This window comes from Lepus europaeus, chromosome 3 (genome assembly GCF_033115175.1).
Source record: "Lepus europaeus isolate LE1 chromosome 3, mLepTim1.pri, whole genome shotgun sequence".
NCBI classification, from domain to species: Eukaryota; Metazoa; Chordata; class Mammalia; order Lagomorpha; family Leporidae; genus Lepus; species Lepus europaeus.
The window spans coordinates 126,865,061-126,880,010 of NC_084829.1; the positions used below are offsets into that span (position 1 = coordinate 126,865,061).

At 36.5% G+C, this 14,950-nt stretch overlaps 1 protein-coding gene across 3 annotated transcripts in view; it reads right to left on the reverse strand.

The window, feature by feature from the left end:
• The window catches only part of ECHDC1 (ethylmalonyl-CoA decarboxylase 1), a 41,349-nt gene that overhangs the window by 14,136 nt on the left and 12,263 nt on the right, over positions 1-14,950 (reverse strand). For all 3 annotated transcript variants that reach the window (XM_062186737.1, XM_062186736.1, XM_062186735.1), the window contains 4 exons: positions 12,191-12,412; positions 7,783-7,925; positions 4,791-4,843; positions 2,589-2,669 (listed from right to left, as the gene is read on the reverse strand). In XM_062186737.1, the coding sequence (XP_062042721.1) occupies positions 2,589-2,669; positions 4,791-4,843; positions 7,783-7,925; positions 12,191-12,410 (497 nt within the window). In that variant the 5' untranslated portion in view covers positions 12,411-12,412. The remainder of the gene's footprint in view (positions 1-2,588; positions 2,670-4,790; positions 4,844-7,782; positions 7,926-12,190; positions 12,413-14,950) is intronic.

Consider the following 14,950-nt stretch of genomic DNA (forward strand, 5'->3'; position numbering starts at 1 on the left):
GAGCTTCCTATGTCTCCCACATGGGTGTCAGGGGCCCAAGCACTTGGGCCATCTTCTGATGCCCTTCCCAGGCAAATAGCAGGGAGCTGGATTGGCAGTAGATCAGCCAGGATACGAAGTGGCACCCATATGAGATGCTGGTGTTACAGATGGATTTGAAATACCAGTGAAGATGACATATCGAATGACCAATAACCATATGGTAAAATGCTCAAAACTATCAGTCATCAAGGGTATTGACAATAGTTGACAAGGGTAATAACAATAGTTCCCATCTATCAAATGGCTAAATATAAAAGAGGCTGATAATATAAAAGGTTGGCTATATGTAGTAATGCTATAATTTTTATCCATCGTGGACTGGAAAGTAATATTCTACAACCCACCTAGGAAAGGTTTTAGAAACCAATTTCTTAGTCCCTTAAGTTAAATGTGCATGTGTCATATGAACCAGTGATTCCATTCTTAGGTTTTTATCCAGACGAAATGAAAACCTATATCCTTTTATGTATAAACACTCATGTTTATACATGAGTTCAGAACACCATAAGAGCTCTAAACTGGAAGTAGTTCATATGTCCATCATTGCATAATACCTATTGTGTTATACAAGTGTAGAAAGGAACTACTGAGCAATAAAATAAACAAATCTGACAAACACAGATACATGCAATAATGCAGATAAATCTCAAAAGGAAACCATATTTCCAAACAATAAGGTACTTTTCAGCATTAATAAGAAATGAAGTATTAACAGATGAATGAATTTCAAAATAATTGTATTGAGTGGAAGAAGCCATGACAAACTACTTTAATTGTATTCTAAGAATATATGGTTGCTCCAAAAGAATGCCAAAATCTATAATAGCATTCTGCTAACCAGGTAAGTTCCTTCTTTAAGTGTATATGTTGACACTTTTTAGCTTAACTTTCTTACTTTAGAGAATTGCCTGAAATTTACTCAACTGATATTGTCATCAATGCCCTTATCCACTGCCACTGGAAAATACTTCCACAGACAGAAATACACTTAATATGAGTATAAAGAGAAATGAGCTCACAGATAATGACAGCAGTACCCTTCTGTCAAATCTTGTAAGCACCAGCTGACAATACATTTAACTTAAAAAAATAGTATGGAGTAATCTTAAGAAACTGAGCAATAATATTATGTGTATATTGATGTGTCCTTTAGGTTAAACATGCTAAAATCTAAATATTCATTATCTCGTTATGTGACAGCAAACCATGCCATCTTAAGTTTCACTTTCTCTCAGAAGGAAGCTGGCCATCTGTCAGGCTAAATGGGATTACTCTCCAGCCAAAAAGTTTAAATGCTAGCATTAGTCTTTCTGACACAGTAAGATGCCTAAGGGGCTACTGCTAAAGAACATTAAAGGAATATCATAACATGAGCACCATCCCTCACTTCCTTCATGGTTTATAAAAACATAACACCTTGCCTCTTCTACTATTTTGTGGAGAACAAAACATGATGCAGTTATGCCTGTTAGCCACCCTGCTCTGGAATCCCATATATGTAAGTTTCCCTAAATCCTTATACTTATGGAATTTCCTTCTCCGTTTTTCAACCTCAAGATTCCTGTGTGGCTCGGGGAATTTATATGCTTGATCCTGCCAACACAATACCCAGACAGTAATTTAAACTTAGCAATGAATATCAATATTTAAGGGAGATAATTTTATAGATCAACAAACTGAGACATAAAGAGGTGAAACAGTTACTTGCTCAAAGTCAAATAGGTCAAAGTTGAAAACTGAAACTAAACCCAAGTCTATGACACCAGTGCTCAGGCTCTTTACTGGATTGCCACTTTACCCCCAATTGTGCTATTTATACTACCTTTTCCATTGCAAAAAGGTTCAAGTGTGTGTCTATCCAGATTATAGAATATTATATTGGTCTCTTGATATCTGTGCTAGTAGGTGTTGACCATGGTACTAAGAAAACACTTTCAAGCACCTGTAAAGCATTAGATTTTACCAAATGTTATCCCTACATGGCATAGCTACAGAATACTGAAAATAATTCTAAAGACTGAAGAGTTACTGGTTCCAAATTAACCTTCTCTAACTTTATTCTCTAGTGTGCCCAAAAGCTCCACAAAGTTGCTGAAAATCATAGTAAAGGGAAGACATGAAGTGGATCTCGGAAAACTTTTCACTTGGAAAAGGACAGCTAGAGCAGTCTTTCTCCATTCTTTTTCCCTTTGTTTTTTCAGATATTTACTTTTCTTTGTATAAGTCTTTTGTATTTTAAAGAATTTAAATATTTGTATTTTAAATAATTTAAATATTTTCATATGTTTATTTAGCTGTTTTCTCCAAATGTTTTCCTAATATGGATTTAATTTATCCCAAATCATTGCTTTTTGTTAATTTTTTGAATTGCATAGTAATAACATAATGGTACTTACACAAGACTAAAAGTACCTATTTAATAACTGACAAAAAGAAAAAAGTTTCTGTTTGAGAATTTATAAAATCAAATTGATATCAAAGCAAAAAATAAATGTGAGCATACATTAATTAGATTTGTACAAGAAGTAATGCAATTTTCATGTTACCTGAAATCACATGCTGTGGTAACTTCTGCTCCTCCACCCAATGCTCGGCCTTGAACCAGGGCAACACTTATTAAGGGAAGTCTACAATTTTAAGGAAAAAGAGATGTTAATATATATCTCAAAACTAATTTGCAAATATTATTTTTAAAACAAAGTGTACTAGAAACAAAAATAATTGTAGTGTTTGTGATAAAAAACATATCAAAGGATAGCAGAACCTTGAACCTGTTTAATGCTAAACACACAATGAATCATACCACAATGTTATTAAGGTTTATCAAAATACCTCCTTGAATCACTATGTTTTAATTAAAAGATTAACTATATTTTTAAACTGCAGCCTTAATGTAACTTCCAAACATACTTTTGTATAACTTTAAGCTCCTGTAACAACTTTTTTTGAGGAGATTTACTTTTTTTTTTGTAAATTATTTGAAAGGCAGAGCTAGAGAGAAAGATACAGAGAGAGAAAGAGAGAGAGTAAGATCTTCAATCTGCTAGTTCACTCCCCAAATGGCTGCAACAGCCAGGGCTGGGCCAAGTCAAAACCAGGATCCTGTAACTCCATCTGGGTCTCCCATATGGGTGGCAGAGGCCAAAGCACTTGGACTATCTTCTAATGTTTTCTAGGCGCATTATCAGGGAGCTAGATCAGAAGTAGAGCATCCAGAACTTGAACCCATGGCCATATGGGATACTGGTGTTGGTGCTCAGTCACAGGTGGCTGCTTAACCCACTGCATCACAATGCTGGCCCCTCCTGCAACATCTTAGCTGCTGGCAATCAGGAATAATTCAATGTGGTCTTGTCAGGTTATAGGTAGGAAAACTGAGGGTGTACCCAGCCTTAACTGACATCAGGTTAAGGGCAGGAAAGTTAAGGCTGTATCCAGTGTTAGGAAATATGGTACAGAACATGGAGTTCCAAAGGCATGCTCAAAGGTGCCTGTGTGTTTCCAAAGCTGCATTTGTGAAATGCATGAAGTTTGTATACCTTAAATAAAAGTTTTATGGGAAAAAAATAAAAAATCATTTTCCAAAGTAGAAGGGATTATATATAAAAGATAACTTTCCAGCTGCTTTTAAGAAAAAGCCAAATGTAATAGGTGAACAAGAACTAAGCCAAGGGGCTGGCACGGTGGCGCACTAGGCTACAATCCTCTGCCTGCGGTGCCGGCATCCCATATGGGCGCCGGGTTCTAGTGCTGGTTGCTTTTCTTCCAGTTCAGCTCTCTGCTGTGGCCCAGGAAGGCAGTGGAGGATGACCTAGATGCTTGGGCCCTGCACCCGCATGGGAGACCAGGAAGAAGCACCTGGCTCCTGGCTTTGGATCGGCGTAGTTCCAGCCATAGTGGCCATTTGAGGGGTGAACCAATGGCAGGAAGACCTTTCTCTCTGTCTCTCTCTCACTGTCTGTAACTCTACCTGTCAAATAAATAAATTAAAAAAAAATTAAAAAAAAAAACTAAGCCAATGACAAAAGTATATAAGAATGGAAATGTTATGATTCCATTATTCATTCTAGACTCACAGATGTGATGACTACTAAAGAAATCGCAATGTTCAACTAACAAGTATGCTTGAAAATGTATGATTTCCATAGCTTTCATAATTTTTAAATTTTCTACTTTTGAAATATGAAAGTAGAAAGCTACCCAGCCAAAACATGTCACAGCCTAGAACCCCAAATGCATAGTGGGAGGCCAGGAAGGACCCTCTCCTTTTTTTCTCCATCCAGGTAAACAGTATATCTGTCTTGCTCAGAAAGCTGTAAAACCCAACCAAATCTATAGCTCTTTTTCTCTCTTTGCTGATTACAGACCATTCTACTACACATCCTACTGATTTCAAAAATGAAGTAATCTTCATGTGTCAACTCTTGATCAGTATCTTTATTCTGCTTTACTATTAGCATTTAACTTCCCCTTTATCTACTACTTCATGTAGCTAGTTACTTAAGCTCTTTTAGGGAAAGGGGCTATGCCTTAAATGCTTTTCATTCTTCATTTCTTTTGTTTTTAAAATACTTTGTGTATACTAACACTTAATCAAATGACTATTCCCCATGGCACAAAGAAGTAATTCATCATTAGAAAAAGTATAACTTGAAAATCAGCTGCTACTTTTTAAGTGAAAACAACAGAAAAATAAAAATTCATTATTTTGTCTTTCAGAAATATTTAAAAAAATTCAAATACATTACCTCATAAATCTTGTTAAGGTGTTTTGCATGAACATGGATAAAGCCATTCCCTCCTACAAATAAAAATATGCATGAACATAAAGGTAAAATGCAAATGTATTACCCAAGAATTTTTTTAAATTCAGGCTTTAAGAAAGTGATGATGCCAAAAGTGTATCTGACTGTTGATATAGAAGGGCTTCTTGAGCTCAGCTTTGCAGGAGATACTAATAAAGATAGGAGAGAGAGCCAGGTCACATACCCTTAGAACAGTTTGGAGTCCTACTCAGGGTAATTGGGGGAAAGAAACGTAGGACACCCCCTACTTATTATCTCTAAGAAGATAAACACCTAAAAGAAGGAAGAGAATAAGGGCAAAGTTATGTTGGGCTTGACTTTCTTGTATTTCTAAGGTTACTATCTTGTTATCTCCAAAAATTACAAATTTCTGAAAAGTAGTCCAAGTTAATTAGCTTTTTTTTTTAAACTTATGCACTTTCTTCAACCCAGTGTAATCTGGCCTGCAGCCTTCTCCCTGAAGACTTTCCACAAAGATTTTTTTTTTTTTTGATTTTCAATGTATTTGAAATGCAGAAGGAGCAAGAGATCCATCTATTGATTCATTCCCTAAATGCCACAGTAGCCAGCGTTGTGCCGGGCTGCAGCAAGGAGCCCGGAACTCAATCTGGATTTCCCACATGGGTGGCAAGGACCCAAGAACTGGAGCTACTACCTGCCTTCCAGGATGCATAAAGTGTAGGAAGCTGAAAACAGAAGCAGGGCTGGGACTAGAACTCATGCACTGTTATACGATGTGGGAGTCCCAAGAGCATCTTAATTGCTGTGCTAAATACTACTGCTCTCAACATTTTCTAATAATCCTCTACTCTCCAATTAAATATTTTTTCCTCATCCATTATCTTCTCTCTCTCCATAACTGTGGTTTGACAAAGTTTCTTCATTCTTATATTCTCCCTTAAACAACATTTCACATTTCTGATTCTATTCCTGTTTGTTTTAATACTCTTTTCCAGTTTTCTTTCTTAGCTCTTCTCAGTCAATTGATTCCCTACATCCATGTATGCCCCAAAATCCAATCTATGATTCTCTTTTTCTCCTTTATTTGTTCTTTGGATGTCTCATTAATTTCCACTGCAAAAACTATTGTTTTGAAGTCAACTGCTGAAATCTAGCAGGCATGCCCCCATCCTGCCAACACCGCAAACTTGGCATGGCAAAAACAACTAGGAGTAAAAAAACAAACAAACAAACAAAAACAAACAAACAAACAAAAAAAAACCCTGAGTTTGAATCCCAGTGTTCTAACTTAATAGCATGAAATTAAATCATAAGTGGGAACTTCAGTTTCCTCATCCATAAGGAATGAATAATAAAAAGAAATCTATTCTAGTTGATTTAAAGGACAGTTGGAAAAATAAAAGGGTAACTACCTACTCTGTAAAAGATTATAAGAGTTCTGAGTTGTGTAAGGGTAAGCTGGTAGCCAAAAGGTTCAGATTTTGAGTATTATCTTTGACTTTTCATTTCACAACTTTGCCACACTCAAATGGTTTCTAAGATGTTCACTCTGGTCTTCCTTTGAAATACTTCTAATATCAATACCTTCTTTTGCTATTTTCATTGCCACTATATTAATTCAGACTTGTACTACCATGCCTAAATTATTATAATCATTTTGCTCCCTACTTGATCTCTCTGTATATAATTTCATTTTCTTTTTAAATATACCTTCAATTCTGCTACTGGATTAACCTTCTTGTAGGATGACGATTTCACATATCAATACAGAATAAAATCTAAATTCTTTGGCAAGATCCAATCCCAACCTATCTTACCAAAATTTGTGACTACCATACCTCTCATTCAAACATCCTAACTCTAGCCACAACAAAGTATTTGTCATCTTCCAACTCACATTTAGACTTAATTGCTGTTCCTGTGTCTTTGTTCGCAACATTCCTACTATTTGGAACAGCTTGGCCTCTATTTCTAAATACATAGGTCAAATAATATTTCTCCATCAAGATTTTCTAAATTCCACAGTGATAGTTTCTCTTTCATGTTTTGATGGCATATTTATTTCTGTACCTTAATACAGTACTTACAGACTGTTTTTATTTGAATTATATGTTTGATTTCATTATTCAACACATTATTGATTCAAGACAGGGACTAGCAAATATAAGGAGAAACCCTCAATAATTTTACCACAGATACAGAAACTTAACAAACATCAAAGTACAGTAGAGTAAGTATTTTACAAAAGGCCTGAATAAATTAAGAAGAATGTCAACAAAGAATCAATTCATTTCAACTGCTATAGGGGGTAGTTGGGAAACTTTATAGAAAACAGGAGATGGCACATGCTGGGGCTTAGACAGTAAATCCTTGATAGTAAATCCTCAGAAGTTAGTAAAATTTTTGCATATAGTAGGTGCTTGCTGAAGCTAAGGGAATTAGATGAGTTTTGGGTGGAGAACTATGTTGATTTATAAAATAAATGCAAACAAGAAGAGGTAAAACCCAATATGGTAAGAATTTCCTGGGGCCGGTGCTGTGACGCAGCGGGTAAACTGCTACCTTCAGTGCCAGCATTCCATATGGGCGCGGGTTAGTATCCCACTGCTCCACTTCCCACCCAGCTCTCTGTTATGGCCTGGGAAAGCAGGAGAGATGGCCCAAGTCCTTGGACCCCCACACCCGCTTGGGAAACCCAGAAGAAGCTTCTGGCTCCTGGCTTCAGATCAGCCCACTGTAGCCATTTGGGGAGTGAACCAGTGGATGGTTCAGAACTGCCTTTCTGTAACTCTGCTTTTCAAATAAATAAATAAATCTTAATAAAAAAAATTCCTAATCCATGCCAATATCAACAAGGTTACTTGAAAGTTATTAAAGAGCAATAGCTATTCTAAAAATCATGAGTAAAATATAAGTGTCTCATCCACAGACATGAGAAATGTTGAGACTAATGCACAATTCATATAACACTTGCCTCTGGAGTTCCTAGTGCTTTCACAGCCTTCAGATCAGATCCTGAAGAGAAAGTATTGTTTGCCCCACGGACAATGAGGCCTTTACCCTCTGTCCAATTTTCCAATTCAATAACTTTTTCCAGGAGTTGCAGCATCATAACACCTGCCATGGAGGATAGGAAGAAATCCAGAAGTCATATAAGAGACTAGGAAAATAAAAAAAATCTAGAAATTCATAAAAATGTACAGTATTATGCATAATTGAGTTGCTGCCACCCACGTGGGAGATACAGCTCCGGTTCTGGTCCCAGCTTAGCCCCAGTGGTTGCAGACATTTGGAGTGAACTGGTGTCCGTTCTCTCTAAATATATATTCGCCCCTCGCCTACCCTCCCTTTAGCTCCCAACTACTCAAGCCCAAATCTGCTGCATCCCAGGATGCATTAGGAAGGAGTTGGATTAGAAGAGGAGGTATCCAAACTGGAACTGGCACTCCAATATGAGATGTGGTTGTCTAAAGCAGCAGCCTAACCTGCTATACCACAACGCACACCCCATTTGTCTATATGAAGAAATCACAGTGAGGCCAGCACTGTGGTGCAGCAGGTTAAGCTGCCACTTGCAGTGTGAGCATCCCATATAGATGACCTTCAATACCAGACTGCTCCACTTCCAATCCAGCTCCTTGCTAATGTGCCTAGGAAAGCACTGGAGTGTGGCCCAAGTCCTGGGCCTATGCACCCACATGGGAGACTCAAGAGAAGCTCCTAACTCCTGGCTTTCGACTGACCAGCTCCACCCATCGTGGCCATTTGGGGAGAAACGAGCAGATGGAAGATCTTTCTCACTTTCCTTCTCTCTTTCTGTAACTCTGCCTTTTAAATAAATAAAATCTTTTAAAAAATATGTGTATAATTAGAAAAATAGGAATACATCATACATGCCCTAAAATAGAAAACAGGAAGAATATCAAATATGGAAATAAAATGGGGTAAAGATAAAACACAGAACTGATTTCACAGATGCACATTTGTGTCTCAGTCAACAAGCTGAACATGTTTTATAAGTGTAATATCAGACTATGAAGATCAAAGATTCCTCGCCTACTCACACCAGAACTAGTGTAACAAGTTAGTCCAGGAAAGAAGTAGTAGATATTAAACTTGTTTCACTCTTGACAAACTGTGCTCTACTGAGTCAAGGCATACTATAAAGTGCTTCACAGCCTACCAACTATGGAGTCTAATTTATACATTGGTTTGTTACCTTTCATTCCAAAATTCTGTTAAAGCTTGTTTATAATAGACAAATTTAAAATGCCAACATTAGGGACTATCCCTCAAAATCGCTTCAATAGCTTTTAGATATGTTTATCTGTGGTGCTATTTCAAGTTCATAAAGTTCCTAGTGTTCTCAACATGATTCATTTTACCCTCCTCTGTCTGGGAAATGCCTTAGAAGCCAATGAGAAGATCACAGGGTTACAATGGGGAAAAAAAAATAAATCTGTACCATATGTTTTCTAAAGTTACTAAATAGTCCCCATTTAATTATTTACACTTTTTTTTTAAAGATTTATTTATTTATTTGAAAGTAGGAGTTACATGTAGTGAAGAAGAGAGAAAGAGAGAGACCTTTCATCTACCAGTTCACTACCCAAATGGTTGCCACAGCTGGGGATGAGACAGGATGAAGCCAGGAGCCAAGAGTATCTTCCGGGTCTTGGGCAGTGGCCCAAGCACCTGGAACATCCTCCACTGCTTTCTGAGGCACATTATCAGGGAGCCGCAAGTCTTGAACCAACACTCAAATGGGATGCTGGTACCACAGGTGGTGGCTTAACCTGTTATGCCACAGCACTGGCCCCATGTCACAATGTTGGTCCCAACATGTCTTTGGAAGATAAATTCCACAATGTCAAGAACTGTTATTTTCTTTGCCATTTTCTGAAGCAATCAGTGAGCTGTACCCACAATAAATGTTAAATTAATGTTATTAACTCACAAATGACTAATGCAGCTTCCCTTTCTAATTCCTAATTATGATCTACTTGAAGTTGAAACCCTTCCCAAGGGCCTCGTAGAAGACACTTGAAAAATATATTTCTTGCTTGTAAATGATTTATAGTCAAGCGAGGAAAAAAAAATAACCCATACAGAATAAATTTGCATAAGCAAATGCAGATCTTCAATCATTTATAATATTTAAACTTCACAAAAAAGAACTGCTTTAATCTTGAGTATTAAAAAATTCAATGAATTAAAAAATTCAACTTAAACTCATCTTAAGTCCTTAAAGGGTATATTGTTGGGTGATTTTTAAAAAAGCAGCTTAGAGGGCTTCGTCTTCCTCTTTCAACCTAACCAAACTAAGCCTATTACCCAATCAAAGCAGCTTTATTAGCTTTACATATATTGCATCAAATTATTATTTGTTTCTACTTGAATAAAATTACTTGCAACTATTCAATAATAAATTAAAATGACTGGTGTAATTTAACCCTCTTACCTTTCTAATTTTGATTTGACTTTCCTAGGCTAATATCAAAACTGGTTTTCTTCCTGAACCAATCTAAAGTATGGAGCTACACTATCTTTTGGCCATCAGCCACATGTAAACATCTTCTGAACATTTGAAATGTGGTTAGCCCAAACTGATGTGTACTAAGTGTAATATACTATCAGATCTCAAACATTTAGTGTGAAAATGACAAGGAAAAATTTTTTACAACAGTTACAAGTTGAAATGATATTTTGGAAATCACAGTTCTTTTGGGACTGATCATATCAAGCTGAAATGATATTTTGGATACACAGTTTTAAATAAAATATACTATTAAAATTAATCTTAGCTATTTCTTTTCATTCTTTAAAGCTGATTACTAACATATTTAAATTTATGAATGAGGCTAACATTTGTATCTTGCATTATATTTCTCTTATTCAGCACTGGTATTTAGAAACAGCTCTGAATTCTGGTAAGTGAAGACAAAAGTTATCCTGAGTTGAAAGATAGACCACCAATAATTTACAAAACATACAGTCTATTGAATTATATCTATAGCTCTGATTACATATAAAGCAGATACATGAAAATTTATTGAGATCTTTTGAGTCCAATATTTCAAAATTCGGCTACTAAAAATATAATTTACACCTCATGATGTACATAATTTTAATAAGTACAGATCAGTACAATCACCTTGAAATGTGAGTGGTAGATCAGCATTATTCATTAACTCTGGTATAAAAATCATAACATAATTTAAATTTGAGCTTTGGCAAAAACTACAAATTACTCTATGTCCTGGAGCATCATGTCACTTAAACATAAGATTTTCATAGGCTAACAAATAGAAGGCATTCATCAGTATTAATCTCATTTAATGGAAAAACACTTAGTTTTTCTGTTTAGTTTTAGAAAATATTTGAAGCTTTCTTTCCCTTATGTCCCAGTGGCATTAGCTGGAAACAAACAAATCTAAGTTGATAAAATGGCAAATAAATTTCAAAGGTAAAACTAATTACCACTTTTTCCTTTTAATTTGCATTTATTTTATGCTGAATATAATACCCCAGCCATATGTTTTTGTTTCTGATTTAGTTTCTTCTGGGCTATCGTTTAGTTTCTTCTGGGTTATGATTTTCTTCTATGCTGCCTCCTCTTCTGGTTTAGGAACAATCAGTTCCTTTTCAGTGAGGGTCATGTGAGTGTGGCACAGGGAGCTCATGTATGGGTTAATCTAATCATGAGCTCTATAGGTACAGCGGCACCTCTAAGGTACTTTGTTCACCTGGATATGTTCAATGACCAGAGATTATACATCCAAACTCTTAAGTTCAATATTACTCTCTGCATTTTTAAACATGTGCAATAGAAATTCACTCTTTTTGGACCGCTGTGTCCAAGCCCACTGCTTGGCCTGGGCACACCTACCAAATCCAACATTGTAAGGATGAAAAGGCACATATTGCCTCTTTAATGTGACATCTTTCAGGTGCTTAGTCAATTTCCCATATGCATACCCTCGCTGGCCTTAGCAGTTCCTTGGGTGTTCTTAAAGTGAACATTAAGATTTGAAATTCTTGATTTGTGTTACTTTTTGGGGTTTTCTGGGTTAAGTGAGTAGCAAACCATTTTTACTGATCACCTAAGGCCACTTACAGGAAGAGGAATGGTTTTCTTATAATCAACACTTGTGTTCATGAATTTTTAGAAAAACCTTAAAATGTTCATAGTTAGTAAAAATGCTCCTGGTTCACATTAAAGAGTTTTTGCGCTTTTTTTTTTTTTTTCCCCTCCTGTTCTATAAAGAGTGCCATGGCGTTCAAGAATTCTGTAACCAGAGCACGGATACAGTAACATGTGCTGGCAGATACATGTTGATTTAGTATCACTCCTTATCAGGGAAAACAAATATCATCAATACCTGAGAAAGCATTCATTTTACTTGGATTGTTCAGAGTAAGAATACCAATGCCATTGTCTTCCTTGTGAAGGTCAACAGATCCACCAGGAAACTCCTGAAGTTTTTTTTTAACTTCTTCCTCATGGAAGCCATGAGAGGTATTATAAAGTGACACTCCTGTTTGATGTAGCAATTTGGTCCTTACTGACACAGATGATGTCTTCAAAAGGCTGCTTGCCATTTCTGGAAAAGATAGATTTGTATGCAATTGTGTAAATTAGCAGACACTCACTTTTCTAATATTACATATTAATGGGCTATAGTAATGGAGTTTTCTGTTGAATTTGGAGTACTCCTTCCCCTACTTCTAAGGAGACAGTCAACATGGCATTCCTTTCTTTTTCCCCTCCTCAAATGAAACAATTCACAAACCGTATCATTTCACCTTATTACTGAGAGATGATGACAATTACAATGCACTTACTGGAATCCACACCAACAGTAAGGTAAAAAAAACAAAATGTTGCTGTTCTGTATCAGGCAGTACCACCATCTCCTGCCTCTAGGTAATAGTTCTTATTATAGCACTTTTTTTTTTTTTTTTTGCATTAAACCCTTAACTTTCTAAATTCTAAGAATAATGCAGTCCAAATGGACCCCCCTCGAAATAGTCTCTGTGCAGAAATGCTACAAGAGCAATCCTATTCTCTAAAAGAAATTATATTCATTGCATTATTCTTATCTTCTTTGAAGATCCTGTCAAACAAAAGCTAAAAGGAGTCCTGAGGAAAATGGAGGAAGAGAAATGTACACAGTTTCTGTGTTCTCCAAGGTCTTCACACACACACACACACACACACAGAGTCTCCTAAGTAATTTTATTTGACATTTTGCTCTAGGTAAACATTTTGTTTCTGTAAGACATACATTCAGAAAAGTATACAAGTTACACCTCAGTGAATTTTTACATGGAGAGTACTAAATTGTAGTAAATGGCAACCAAATCAAGAAACAACACAGCCTTAGCCTCAGAAGGACCCTTTTGCCCTTTTTAGTCATGACACCTAAAACAAGGATAATCATTACCTTGACCTCTAGTAGCCAAAATTAATTTGCTTGCTTTGAACTTTACAGAAATTGAATAATATATATTCTTTTGTGTCTGGTTTAAACTTTAAAGTTTTTGACATCCATTATGTTAATTGTGTGGTAGGATTACTTAGGAATGAAATAAATAAGCCTGATTTTTAAATAAAATGATACATAATACAAAGAAATGGCAAGTGTAGACCACATAGCCCCTTTGATGCATAGAAGATAAACTAGATGAAGTGAGGGCAAAAGGAGCCTGCTAAATATCACACAGGATGAACAGAACTGCCCAAGCATAAATAATACTGGAACAGGGGAATCTTTAGTGTAGACTTTCTCCCTATAGAGTAATAGATGATACTAGTGGGAGGGTATTAGCAAGAATTTCCCAGGAGGATGCAGGAAGGAGATGGGCTACCTACAGTCCTGTGTATTCTTTCAAAATCTATCAATTTAGACTGGCATTTTGGCAAAGCAGGTAAATCTACTGACCATATGGGCACCAGTTCATGTCCCAGCTGCTACTTTTCCCATCCAGCTCCCTGTTAATGGCCTTAGAAAAGCAGCTGAAGATGGCCCAAGTGCTTGTGCCTGTGCCACCCACGTGGGAGACCCAGATGAAGTTCCTGGCTGCTGACTTGGCCTGGCCCAGCTCTGGCCATTGTGGCCATCTAGGGAGTAACCAACAGATAGAAAATCCCTCTGTCCCTCCAACTCTGACTTTCAAAATAAATAAATAAATCTTTTAAAAAATAGCCTAAATAGTTCATTATTCTCATTGTAATATTCTTTTTTTAATTTTTTTATTTTTTTTAAATTTTATTTAATGAATATAAATTTCCAGTGTACAGCTTATAGATTACAATGGCTCCCCTCTCCCATAACTTCCCTCCCACCCGCAACCCTCCCCTTTCCCGCTCCCTCTCCCCTTCCATTTACATCAAGATTCTCATTGTAATATTCTAAGAACATACCACAAAGACATTTGGGCTGTTTTCAGAGTTTTTTTTTTTTTTTTTTTTTTTTTGTAATGTATTTGAAAGGCTGAGAGAGTGAGTGAAAGGGAGACAGATGGATTATCTTCCAACCACTGGTTCACTCACAACAGCAACAGCAGGGGTTGTACAGGTTGTAGCAAGAAACTGGTAACGGCATTAGTCTCCCATGTGGGGTGACAGAGACCCAAGTATTTGATCCATCATCTGCTGCCTCCCATGAGTACACTTGCAGGAAGCTAGATTGGATGCAGAGGACAGACTCAACCACGTAATCCTAAGTATTCTGATATGGGATGCTGTCATCCCAGTAGTGGCTTAACCTTCTTTACCAAAATGCCTACCTGATTACAGTTTTTGATATTACAAATTGAGTTGCTGCAAATACTTCGGTCTGTGTTTTTGATTAATGTATGCATTTCTCATGGGCATATACCCAGAAAAGAAACTGGTTGGCTTGATGTGTTGCAGCCAAGCTTCTATTAATTTTTTTTTTATTAAACTTTTATTTAATGAATATAAATTTCCAAAGTATAGCTTATGGGTTACAATGGCTTCCCCCCTCCCATAACTTCCCTCCCGCCCGCAACCCTCCCCTTTCCCACTCCCTTTCCCCTTCCATTCATGTAAAGATTCATTTTCAATTCTCTTTGTATACAGAAGATCAGTTTAGTATATATTAGGTAAAGATTTC